Source organism: Nesoenas mayeri (assembly GCF_963082525.1).
Source record: "Nesoenas mayeri genome assembly, chromosome: 11".
Classification (NCBI taxonomy): domain Eukaryota; kingdom Metazoa; phylum Chordata; class Aves; order Columbiformes; family Columbidae; genus Nesoenas; species Nesoenas mayeri.
The window spans coordinates 20,215,660-20,228,822 of NC_137563.1; the positions used below are offsets into that span (position 1 = coordinate 20,215,660).

The 13,163-nt window shown below is 44.2% G+C and overlaps 1 protein-coding gene across 1 annotated transcript in view; it reads right to left on the reverse strand.

Annotated features, from left to right (window-relative positions):
• The window catches only part of ARIH1 (ariadne RBR E3 ubiquitin protein ligase 1), a 52,859-nt gene that overhangs the window by 6,855 nt on the left and 32,841 nt on the right, over nt 1-13,163 (reverse strand). The window contains exons 4-9 of the mRNA XM_080351482.1: nt 11,666-11,758; nt 11,233-11,288; nt 7,719-7,785; nt 6,915-7,021; nt 6,409-6,451; nt 5,678-5,749 (exon numbers count right to left, since the gene is read on the reverse strand). Coding sequence (XP_080207608.1) covers nt 5,678-5,749; nt 6,409-6,451; nt 6,915-7,021; nt 7,719-7,785; nt 11,233-11,288; nt 11,666-11,758 — 438 coding nt within the window. The remainder of the gene's footprint in view (nt 1-5,677; nt 5,750-6,408; nt 6,452-6,914; nt 7,022-7,718; nt 7,786-11,232; nt 11,289-11,665; nt 11,759-13,163) is intronic.

Sequence of the window (13,163 nt, forward strand, 5' to 3'; positions counted from 1 at the left end):
GTGAGGTCTTTGACAAAGCCGCTATCAAAGAGCAGCGCTGCACAGGGAAATCTTTGGGGAAACGCTTTTCCTCTAACTCCAGCATCATTCTCACCCATCAGCAGCATAAGGCCACTTTCTGAAGTGATACTCAGCTCACACAGAGCATCAAAGGTTATTGTGTGTGGTATCCCAATGAGCACATAAAGCCGAGGTTGCAAGAATATAACAAAGCCACCCCTATAAGCAAAGGAATTGAATCCAGCTCCAATGTGCCGCGCTTCTCTTGTGCCGGGACACGACGCAGCTGCACAAGAGTGGGGCCAAGGAACACATGAGGTTAAAACCCTCCAAAATAAACCCATCTGAGCCTGGCTGAGGTCCTCACTCCAGTTCATCACACAGCCACGCCAGCATTTATGATGTTTTTGCAGAAGCCAGTTTTATCTACAAAGCAATAACAAATATATCCACACAAGTAATCGACACTCACGTAAAATCAGCTGCAGCTTTTGGGTCAGAAGTGTATAAAATCCCCTCCCCAGTTAGGAGTTTTTACTGTTTGTTACCCAGAGGAGACACCAAAAACATCATTTCCTATTCAGGCATATTCTCAATAACAGAAAAATAACAACACATTTGATCAATCTATAACCACTACTTCTACAAAAGACACAATCCAACACACCCTTGTACATTCACTCCAAGTTTCCCAAGTATTACTACACTTTTCCCACCAGCTTGCCTATCTGTATGCTAAGAGCCAAGAGGATTTGCACACTGAGAAGTGCTCAGAAGGCAGCTCAGGAGGTGCAGAAGACCCACATGGTCTCCAGATGTCAGACGCGGCCCTTCCCGCTGCAGGGAGGGAGGTTTGAATTAAAGGCAAAGCAGAATACAAGGGAAAAAGAGGCAAAAAATAAGGTTCATTGCAACAGTTTGACCTCACCAGGAGGTTCTCCTTGCTCCGAGCTGGGGGGCTGAACAAGATGACGCTCCCAAAGGATGGGGCAGAAAGGGATGAGATCCCGCACAACCAGCACAGTTCTCCTGAGCCGTTCCTTTGAAAGGATCACAGCTCTTGTAGCACTCACATCCCATCAACAGGTCACAAGCAGGGCTTGGCCTGAGTAAAAGGGCTTTTTGGGTTTGGTTCAGGTGGTTTTGGGCTGGTTGTTACTCACAAGGGGACTCTTCCAGTCCTGCTTTGCACCCCATCACCTACATGTGTCCTACAAAGAGTTGTTGTACTCCAGAGTCACTGAGGCTGAGCACCTTGGGGGGGACATCATCAAGGTACCTCTTGGGCTGTCCATGAGATGGAGACTCAGCCAGGTAAGCTTGAGCCCAACCCATCAAGTTCTGTGAACTTCAGAGTCAAAAATGGTCCCTTCCTTTGAGGACGCTACCCAGTGCGGTATCTATTTTGCAGGCAGCCCTTCAACTCCCTCTTCAAGACCTAAATTGAGGTTTGTCCCATCAATATCCTTCATAGCTGAGGATCCCAGCTCAATGAGCTCATCAGCAAGGGTGAACCTCGCTAATTTGTACTGACAGTGTCACTCCAGTGCTGGGGTACACAGCGACGGAGAGTGTTCAAGCGAAGACGGTGGCTGCGGGGCTGTGCGGTTTCTTCTCAACACATCTCACCTGATGAGAGGCCAACAGCCACGTGCCCCGGCGGAAGACTGAGTAACCCAGCCTTCCTGCTTGGAAAACCCCACAACCGGGAGAAGAAACAGTTCCCAGCTGACCTGCCAAACTGGAGAGGTGCGGTGGGGCTGGTCCACAGCACAGCAGATGTGGGACCATCCTCATCTGCATGTGGGCTTCGTTCTAACCATGGGATGCAAAAATAAAACCCCTAATTACAGCCCTTTTATTATAGGAAATGCCATCCTTTTCCTGCCTTTACACAAGCAAAGCACAAGACAGGCAGATGACACAATAACCTATGCAGGCACATGAATATTGTTAAAAATTAAGGCAACTCCACAAAAGAACATGCTAAAGAAACACCAGACACCAGCAGAATGAAAAAAAGCAGCAACTATTCAAGCCAGCGATGCAACGAGTGGGAGAGATTTATAGATAAAGAGGACAGAGAAGGAAGATCTTATTGAGAATTACGGCTACACAACAACACAACAGGCAGCACATCAAATTACCAAAGACTAGATTATTCTGCCATGATGCAAAAGTGACCTCATCACCGTTGTTTCACTCCAAACAATTCAGTATTGCACTTTAAAACTGGGCAAACCTGGCAAAGGAGAACACGCTCCATTTGTCATAAAAACACCACGAACCTCAGGTGTTTTATGAATGGGAGGCTAAATAGGAATATACTGAGTATTTCAGGGCAGGTGTAACAGATTACTCCTCTCTGGATCCCCCTGTAACCTGTCCTATAAAAATATGAAAAGAATTCTCAACCACCATGGGGATTTCTTAATGCATTTCAACCAAATCTGAAAGCGCTGAACTTCATTATGGTTAGCACAAAATAGTATGGTTGTGACAACACCTGGAGTCCTTGAGCAAAATGGTATTTTCAACACCGAGAGGGAACGACGGCACATGTTCAGTCACTAAAAAGTGACCTGAAAAGGAAGAGAACTGGGTTAGTGCCATTTGATCTTGCTCGGAGGAGAAAAACGGCCAATGGCTTTTTCTGGAGGAAGCGAACGTGCCTGTTTTGTGGGCCAGACGTTCAAGCCCCGTCTCGCCCGGGAGATGCTGCGATGGGATGTGCCAGGAGGGGGAAGGCAGGGGCGCTTTTGGTATCATATCAACAGCTTTCGTTAATACCAATTTAACCCCAACAAAAAAGCAGCGCCCTAAGTGACGAGCAGCACCGTTACCATCTCCCTCCTTCTCCCTTTGGCATTCTAAGATGTAGAAACAGTAACAACGCCAAAACTCCAGTTTAAAACAGGTTTCCACCCTCCTTTTAGGCTCCTTTCAGGCAGTCTTGATACACCTGAAGAACCCAAAATAAATGCACAAACCCCAGTTTTCTATATTTCTTACTCCTTAGAGGGTTCACTTAAAGAAACCACATAGATCAGGTACTTCTGTTATTCACAAAGTCACACGAACCAAATAAAACCTGAAACCTGCCTAGTTTGATTCAAGGAACTATTTAAGAAGCACATTTGTATGACAAACTGAGAAATAAATACGCAAAACCTTGGACCGTTCAATCCTTCACTACAAGAATAATGAGAATTAGAGGCTTGTTAAAGAACTTGTATGGGCTTATCTCAAGTTGAAATTAATTTAGTTAAGCTGAACCCATGTGTGAAAGTGTCTTAAGTAAGAGGCCATTGACTCCAGCTCACTCTCCGCTGCAAGGGCTGTATCTTCTGTTTAAATAGAAAGAACTCAGTGCAGGTCTCCTAAGTGCAAATAAATGAATGTAAAATAAAATTTAAAAATATATATATACATACATAGGAAGCCACAGAACTTGCTACTCAAATCTCCTCATTTTTCATTCAGACCGTTCTACATAATTCATCAAAAAATACATCACATCACACTCCAGTTTGTGAGCAGAAACCAATTGGGCTGGGTTTCAGTTCTCTACTCTCTCACGCAACGATTGCCTAATTTTCTGTGCCTATTCTGTCTCCCAGGGCAAGCTGGAACAAATGGATGGCGCATTCTCCTGTTGCAAAGGATTACCCAGATTTCAAGCCCACATTCCAGGAGGACGAGTATTTTTCTCTTACACCCTCATCTTGGTAAGACAGGGGGACTTTTCCCCTGAAAAAGAGACGCCCAGGACAGGACTGCAGCTCAGCATCGTGCTCAGAGAACTCGAGAAAGCACTTTTCAAAAGCTAGAAACAGCAACAGAGACCGCAGTCACCATTCGATTACTTGGCAAAGATTCTTCTACGGAAAATGGGCTTTTTTTAGCATCTGATGGTACCTGATACTCCCTTCTAGGTTCTTCAAAAGGACTGAATTGATGGGGAAACCATAACACTCCAGGACAGTTGGCTTGTGTGTAATTATACCAATGTTCTTTTTCTTCCTGTTGCTACAGCCAGGGCTCGAAAGTATTTTCTCGCTGTAAGAGCATCTTGTATGGTATTAGAAGGAGGGCTGTTCAAGGACAACAGCTCTTCTGCTGCTGACACCAGACTATAGAAACTAAAAGATAAGCCGGACTTGGCCACACTCATTTCCCCTCCTCACCAAGGGTGTTACCCGCAAAAACAACCTCCTTACTCTGGCCATTCAACACTATTTCTGAGAGTCCAGGTCACGCTTTAAATAGCAGCCCAGCCGCTAGTGCGGCTCCCACCTGACAAAGTCTAGATGCTGGTTAAATTAAAAATAGACAACCATCTTTACAGTATTTCTGTCTATGCTTAAGTCTTTGTGCAAGCAAGCTGAAGAAACTATCATATTCCTGTCTGAAAAAGAGACCAGTAACTTGCTACTTCCCGTAGCCATTGTTAGTGGCACATTATTTATGTTTGGTAGATAATTTCAGCTGTTTTAATGAGCACAGAGTAAGGGAAAGCTTAATACTTGATTATGATAAAAAGCAGCGAGGAGGTTGATATCACACCCCGAGGGGCAGCAGCAGCTCCTCATCCACGTCCCGAGGGCTTTGGGACACAAAAATAGGGCTGTGGCCATTCTGATGTCCCAAATATATGACATCCAAAGCTAAAAGCTGCTTTGCATGTGCTTTTTGCAAGGTGTTTGGCTACTCTTCCTCAGGTTTAATACCTGAAGACTGAGCAAAGTTTGAGCAATTTGTGTCTATTCTTGGGCCACAAGACATCTTGGAATACACCCATCTCAGATAAAGGTGATTTCACTTTGCAGAGCAACGCTCGGGCTCCTCACGGGGACCACACGGAACAGAAAGCAGCAGCCCAGACTGCAGAATTTCAGCCCGATTTTAACTGTGTGTTTCAGCGCGATGGGCGTTTCTGCTCTCGCCATAACGCCGCATTCCAGTTCAATGAAAACCACGCAGAACGCAGCAGCCACCGTCGCAGACAATACCATTAACCAGTTACACAACCAGGGCTGCGAAAACAAAGCGGCCGTTTCCTCGCGCCCCCCCGGCTCGGCGCGAGCCCCAGCTCTGCTCCCAACGCCCCCATGGCATCTGCTGCTTTTGTTTGCTTGGCCGCCATGCCAACCTTTTGTTTCCATTTCATCTCCAACTGCACAAACGGCTGAAGTTTCAGGCAAAGCCGGGCAGGAAGACATTTACATAATAAAATCTTACCAGCTGCTCTGCCAGTCTCCGGCTGGAACGCTGCCCAGCGGAAATGAACGGCTCGAGAGGCCAACCCCGGGGATTTCAAGGCAGATGTGAATTATCGCAGCCAAATCAAGCCATGGGTGGTGGGAACATGTTTCACACGCTTGGAGCGAGGCGCAGATTTGCTCAGGAAGCCACCAGTGCCAGACAGGAGTCCAAAGACTTAAAACTTGAGCTTCCTTTGGGTCTCCAATTAACTCTTTCTTGCAAGAGCGAACTCCACTTAATCTGAAGAGCCTCACCTGATTTGCAGCGATAACACCTTTCAAACAGGAGCACTGTGGATTTTAAGGCTTTCTCTTAACTCGTAACACACAACAGAAAGAGTAATCCCAGCACAGAGGAATTAGGCCATCATTTTTGTTCTCATCTGGTAAGTCTATACAAGAAACCCCCTCACCTTTGTGTTTGCTGCAATCCAATTAGAAGTTTCGCTGTCATCATCACACTTCTTAATCCATTTCTTTAACCACTGTGAGAAAAAAAGAAGGAAGAAGAGAGAGTTACAGCTAAACGAAGGCACTGTAAATGTTCCCAAGATGCTGTTTACATGAATTCCACATGCTGGAAAACAGCAGCTCATTGAGCCGCAGACACTTCCCGCAGCACCGGCCCCATCGCTCAGCACAAACACTTGAGCAATGAGTTTGCAGTTCTGAACTTCAACCTGCACAAACCTCACAGGGGACTCTCAGATAAGAAGGATGTTCTAACAGCCATCTGCCCAAACTGCGCTCACACCCTTTCCGATGGCGAGCTTTACCTCAAACCCAGTTTTTCCTTAGTGTAAGGTGGACAGTGTGGGCATGAGTGGGCCTTTTTTTCCCCTATTTTTCTTTTTTTAACCTTACCAAGAACATGGCTTTATCAAACCAACACAAGTAACAAAAGCAAGAGACTGCCTGCACCTGGCTGATAATAAACTGACCACATCCAGCCCAGCTAAGCTGTGCTAAACCTGATCCTTCTCCAGCCAAGTTTGAGGCATCCAGTGTGATTTCACCAATTCTTCTCACACTACAATCTAAACTAAGATTCCCGATGCAAACAGCTGCAAAGCTTGGCCTTCATTTCTACACGTCCTGCACATCCATTGACTTCCAGCTTTCCAAAGAACCTTGACATGCTCACCTTGCATTTAACAGGATCGTGCCAGTTTTCACCGCAGTTAAAGCTGTAAGCAAAAGAAAGGAGAAATAAGCAAATAAGGCTGACGATTATAGCTTTATTTAACTAGCTTCACACGGTGGAACTCTTCTTCAGGGTTGCTGTGCTGAAAGACCAAAGCCATTCCAAAGGAAACATTATCCACATTAAAAAAGCCCTCAAATCCCTCGATGGCCATTCCAGAGCAGTGTATATCTCCATATATTTTGATTCTCTACAGCGTGTGCAGTGAAGAACTTCACCTAATCGGAAACCGCTCGGCTGGAGACCATCTCTAAGTGAAAGCTGGATCCATCTCCATGTTAAAGGAGTCTCGAGACAGGGGCTTTGCAACCAGTTGTACCTACTCCTGCCTTACCATTTGCAACCCATACTTCTCCCACCATCTAAACCACAGCCCAATATAAAGACTTAGAGAATACACACTTTCGAAGTAGCAGCACCACCTTCTTGTATTTGATTTTTCTTACCAAAACTGACGTCCACATTTGCAGCGAACGGGTTTAGCATCAGGATATTGGACTTTAACAACGTGGTGGCAATCTGGGGCAGGACACCATTTTAACAGTCGATTACACTGTGAAAGAAAGAACAAGAAAAGCATCATAGAAAAAGGATGGAGCACAAGGACCCCACCTGCCCTTCATCCCTTTATCATCCTTTCAACCACAAGCATTACAAGACTTTTGTCCGTCTTTCAGGCAAAAACTGCTGCATGCCCCACTTCAAACAAGGAGGGAAACCCTGAGCCCAGTAACAACTTACATACTGGGCTTAAGGGTGAATCTGAACAGCTACAACCGGGCAACTGGGACAGTGGAATTCTTCCCAAGCACCTTTCTAAGTTTATGCTGATTTTGATATTGCAAAGCTATTAGTATTTTGCTAAAAGCAATTTTGCAGCTTTACTTCAAACAGCAAAGGTTTAAGGCATGTTCTCGTTAGCAAGAATGTTTCTTAGTTTTCAGTCTGAAGTATCTGAGGTAACACTCGAGAAAGATAAATATTAAGTGTAAGCTATACATTGAACAGCTCTTGCATTCTCTTTATCTAATATCTCTACGTCTTCTGTCCTGTGGATTTTTAAATATTTTCCTACAACGATACCTGTAACTAAACAGGCTATAAAATAACCCCTGCGAAGCCTCTGACTTGATTAGAGACGATGTAAAGAAACCTGATCTATAGTTATCACCAAACCTCATGTCTGGTTTGGCACAAGCACAAGACAAAAACACCCTACAAGTCATTCAAAATTGAAAATTAAAACTCACCTCTACAAAACTATTGGTTATTAAATGCTGGTACTTTAATTTAACCTTGGAATCTGTGATCAGGCGCCTGTGGAAAGGGAAGAAACAAAAAATGACTGCAGTAAACTCTTTTTTCCACGCCTACCCTGTGAATTAAGACAAATGGTTCCGATTCCTCCTTCTACGCTTGCAGGTACTTTTTTGTACTTACCTGTTCTCTGTTTGTTAGATCATTTATGATACTATTATGAAAACTAAAAGGAGTGTATTTAACTTCTAGTATTGGCTTCAGAACCATACAGAAAGCTCACATTCCAAAGAACTAAACCTCTCAGAGTGAGAGGTTTGATTTAAAAACACTTTCCTGAAGAGCCCAAGAAACAGAGCAAACAACTTCATTAGTTCATTTACAGCAAACACGAGCGTTTTGTGGCAAACACTTTGAACAGCTGCTCTGTGGTTACTCATTTGGCAGACCCGACGTTACCTGAGTTTCAGTAGAACGCTACGGCTTCGGTTTAAAAGTTAATGCGGTTTAAATCTATTTACCACAAAGTCAATTTAAATTCAACATCATAGAGGGCGCACACGACATCACATTTAAATGGAGTCAGCTCGGAAGTGGGAGAGGAGAAGAAAACCAGACAGGTAGGAATGCTTGAAACTGGTGGTGACACATTTACAGAGCGTCCGGCCTAGATAACTCAAAATTATTTAATTATGTATTACTCAACACTTGTATGTACATCTTGAAGTTATGACTGAAGTGCCTTCTGCATATATATCTATATAAATATAAAGCTGGACTAATACCCACTGTGTGGTATCTCTGTTTTGAATTGTAAAGCTTGATAAGGCCGTATCAGATATAAATATTGGAAGGAACAGATTATACATCAGCCAAAATTAAGCGTACTCCTGCGTGTCCTCATGCCAAAATTCATGAAGGAACAGTGTGTGTGACGATGCGATGTTGCATAAATCCCAGCACTGAGTCTGGGGAGCTCCCGACCAAATGATGTGATGGTTTTGCTACCAAAATAGCACGTGGCGGCCAAATTTTCAGGGCTAAAATAAAACACATCAGCTGACAAAGCGTCTCCTCGGGCCAATGTCCATGGCAAGCCTGCGATTTCGGAGAGAAATTCACTGAAGAATGAAAAAACAATTTGAACTTATAATGTGGATTTATAAAGCCATACCTAAGCATAATAAAATGTCATTTCAAAAATGTATTGTATGTACACCTGGAATTTAAGTGATGAGTAATACCAATATTATTGGCTCTTGACATACAATGACATGAAACGTGACAAATTAAGAGACTAAAACCATTCCCAGCGCCCATGAACCACCCTCTGGGGTTCATTCCTCTGTCAGCCAAGCTAGAAAAGAAGCGACTTCAAAGAAACCAGGTTGGGGAAAAATAAATGCTTGAAATTAAAAATATCGCAACCTTATCCCTTGATCTCTCCTGGCAGCTCAGTCCAGGCCTACACACCAACAGGGCTTCAGAACAACCTCAAGAGTTCATCCAGAATCCTTTAATATACCACCAACTTAACGCTTTGTTCCATTTCGATAATGCCAACTCCTCATAGATACAAACGGGTGGAATTAGCAGAACGCACATCATGGGAGAGGGCAAAAACCCTCCCAAAAGACTTGACCACACTGACCTGACACAACAACTATGCAAAAGATTAAAACAGAGGCAGCGCTCCATATGACTTCCATACGGAGACCTGACACCCATCCATTCCCACCAAGTAGGATGGTTCTCAGAGGTTACTACCAGATTATTGCCACCCCTGAGCAACCTGCCTTGTTTATTAATAAAATCAATGCCTTTGCATGGTGGCTAAAGCAATTATCAGCAGCAAACGAGGGATAAAACCAGATTATCTTTGGACAGTTTGAAGGTCTTGAAAGAGTTGCAAGGGACCTTTCTCTTCAACCTTCCTACTTGAGCTCAACGATAACAAGGAAAATGGCCAAGACGACAGCTAAATACTCACAAATCCAGCAAAGTCACCTGAACTGCTCCATTTAGACTTATACGGAGATTATTCGACTTGGAGATGTACTTGGCAGGCACTGAGAAGGGAGCAATTAACTTGCTTTGATTTTCTGATGGATAAACAAACTAGTCTCTATACATTGTACATTCATCTTAGGTTCCTATAGCTGGGAAATCTAGAGCTGGACACTTTGTAAAAAGGAAAAGAGCTAAAAAGAGAAAAATCAGGGACATGGGAGGGAGTGCAGATTCCAGTTGGAATTAATTCTGCTTTACTCATGTCATAAGATTGCTGCAGCTTTGCAAAAAACCGCACGTCCCTCCCCCAGATATTCCAGGTGTCCCCTGTAAGACCAGGGAAAAGTGGGGTTTTACCTCCACAAAACATTTATACTTTTGTTTGGACACAGAACTTGTTCACTTTACCACCCAGATGCCATTTGAGTGTCATAAGTATCATATCTCTGCAATTTCTAGGAGAGGGGGAATCCCACAGCGCGTGGTGCGAGCTGAACACTGCACAGATTCGCCCCAGCGTCATCGTTTCCTGCGCTATAAAAGCTAAAAAGCGAAACAGAAGGATAAAACCACTCGAGACGTTTCCTGCCGAGAGCGTACGACACCGCAAGTTGAGTTCAGGCTCCCACAAGCAAAAATCTCAGTCAAGTCACTCAAGATATTACACGAACTTGAGTTTCCACCCACCGAACTCCACGAGCCGCCCCGCAACGGGGCACTCAAACATCTCAGCTACTTCCACTTGTATCCAGCCCACACTCCATGACTAACGCAGAGCCACTAACACAGAGACGCAGGGAAACCACTCGTCTGAAAGAAAACTGATATAAAAACCAGCAAATTAATATCAATGAATGAGTCAGGCTTCAGGAAGGAAGGAAGAAGGTAACGGAATAAGCTTCTATTTAGACGCTTTTTAGCATGAGGAATTAAAATGAACTTAATCAAGGTTCAGCATTATGAAGGGTGTTACTCATGCAATAACATCACCTGACATAAAAGAGAAGGAAGCTCATGGAATTGACTGCTCCACCATGTAGGAGCAGCCGTCCTACAGCTAGACAGCTTCAAAAGCAAAGTGACACAGCCTGACACACCAGCTTAATCAAACCTGACCTTTGAGGATCAGCTGCTTTCTATCAGAGGGCAGAAACCACACCCTGCATCGGTCCATACACAGGACTTTGCCTCTGACTCACATATGAACCAGAGACTCTGTGAACCAGTGGGCTGACCTAGGGAGGAAGTCCTAAATTCCTACAGAAATCAAAGGAAACGAGCCGCACAAAGCGGTTAAACAGGGTTTGGAAAGGCTGCCTGGTGTTCATCCTGCTGACCAAACTGGTCAAGCAGTCTTTCCTCCAAGTACTGCGCCATAGGTTGGTCAGACCTGAACAGGAAGGTAAGACGTACCCATACCAAAATAAACAGGTCAAGCCCAAACCCACGAGTAACAAAAAAGGAGAAGAAAGCCAAGAGGTAGCAGATCATACTTACATAACTGTATTGTCATCAACTAAGATATCGCAGCCATGAGCAGGGCATGAAATGGTCTGAAAAACAAACAAAAGGGTCATAAAAGGAACAGGGTTTCGCCTATTTTTTACATCACAAAGAATCCCAAGGCAACAGACTTCACCACAATCCACAGTAAAAAATAGTACGTTGGCTCTAATGTCACGTCCCAGATGTGCCAATGTGCACAGCAAGATTCCTCCCACTGGGAGCAACCACATACTAACCCCACGTAGTTCCCTCCAGCTTCACCCATTACAAGCTCTGGGGCTTCGTTTTGCTTTGTTCATGTTGGTTTTTTGCTTGTTTTTAAAAAAACCTTAATGAGGAGGAATTCTCCCATTTCTTCCCCCCTCCTCTCCAACCCACAGAATTTCCAGAACTAAGCCACGAGGCAGGCGAGTTGACATTTTACCTGTCCCATGCCTTCCTCCATTATTTTGGTAGTTAAATATTCACTCCAGCACTGCATACAGAACTTGTGTCCACACTCTAGGCCAGTGAAGTACTGCAACGACAAAACAAACAACATAAGGGATCACTTTATCACGTGGATTCACTCCATCACTTCGCCCTCCGTGGTGCTGTGTGGCTTTGTCACATCTCTCATCCCCCACACCGAACTCCAGACGCTACTATTTATTTTCGCATTGCCAAGGCAGCTTTAGTCACGCTTTCAAAGCCAGGCTTTAAGCCCCAAGCCAGCAGCAAGGAAAGGTGTGGCTGATCTTTCCATCCTGACCGCTCATGGATATTAATCCTTGTTTCAAGAGTACATAACACAGCTCTCCCCTATTCTACTCTTGCAAATGAGTAAAATAAACGCAACACCAAAGAGGTCACAGTTATAAGATGATATGGACTCTTCCTTCCTCCTGTTTTTTCACTTGGGTGCTGCCCAGAAGACCCAGAATAAGCACAGGCATTAATTAAGCTCCTTCTTGAATGGGAAACAGTCTGCATTACTGGGTGAGCACTGAACACCAGAAATAGAAAGAATTGTGTGCGCTTATGCTTTGAATGCACGTGCATAAAGTTTGCCAACTTACTCGGTAAAATTCCCCCCAAAAATCCAGATGCTCATCACTAAAGATCTTAATTGGCAGGTGTAAGTTACTCAATAAAATTCAATAATTAGACATCACAGGAAGCAACAAGGACAACTTTGTGTGCACATGTCAAGATACCATCTGGGACTGAATGCAGCGGAGAAGCAAACACTGAAATTAAATTACTTTTCTCAGGTCATCTTAAAAGTTACTTTATACCCAGAGCCAGAGGCAAGGACAAACTACATTTAAAGCAGTTCGCCCATACCACTATCCAGGTTACTACTGGATGGCTTCGCTCTTCAAACCGTCTTATTCTCAGCATAAAACAAGAGCTCTACCCTGAGATACCATCAACTTGTATGAAACACCATAAACAAACAAAAAAACCTCATTATCCTCTGCAGAACAGCAGCAGGATGTTGTTAATTAAGGAGCGAGTCAAGTAAGATGGTTCAATCTGACCCGAGCAGCACATCTGACTTTGTTCCAGATAAAACCAGAGATACTCACCCAAACCTTTAATTTCTTTGGAACAAAACAACCACCACAACCTTCCAATTTTTGAAGCATAACTGAGCTGGCTAACACAGTATCTGATGCTCCGCAGATGCTGCTGTGGCCAAGCGACGTCCCCCGGAGATACAGGGTTATGATAGAAAAGCACTGACACCTGTAATTTTTGGGATGCCACCAGCACACAACCAGCAGGAAGATTTTTTCCCCCAGATTTATGGCTTCTCCACATGATGGGAAACAGGCACAGACAAGGGGATCATCGCTTAATGAACTCCAATAATCCTAAATATTCCTCCAGCAGGCACACATGGGGAAGCACTACAGACCATGAGGAAGAACATCATT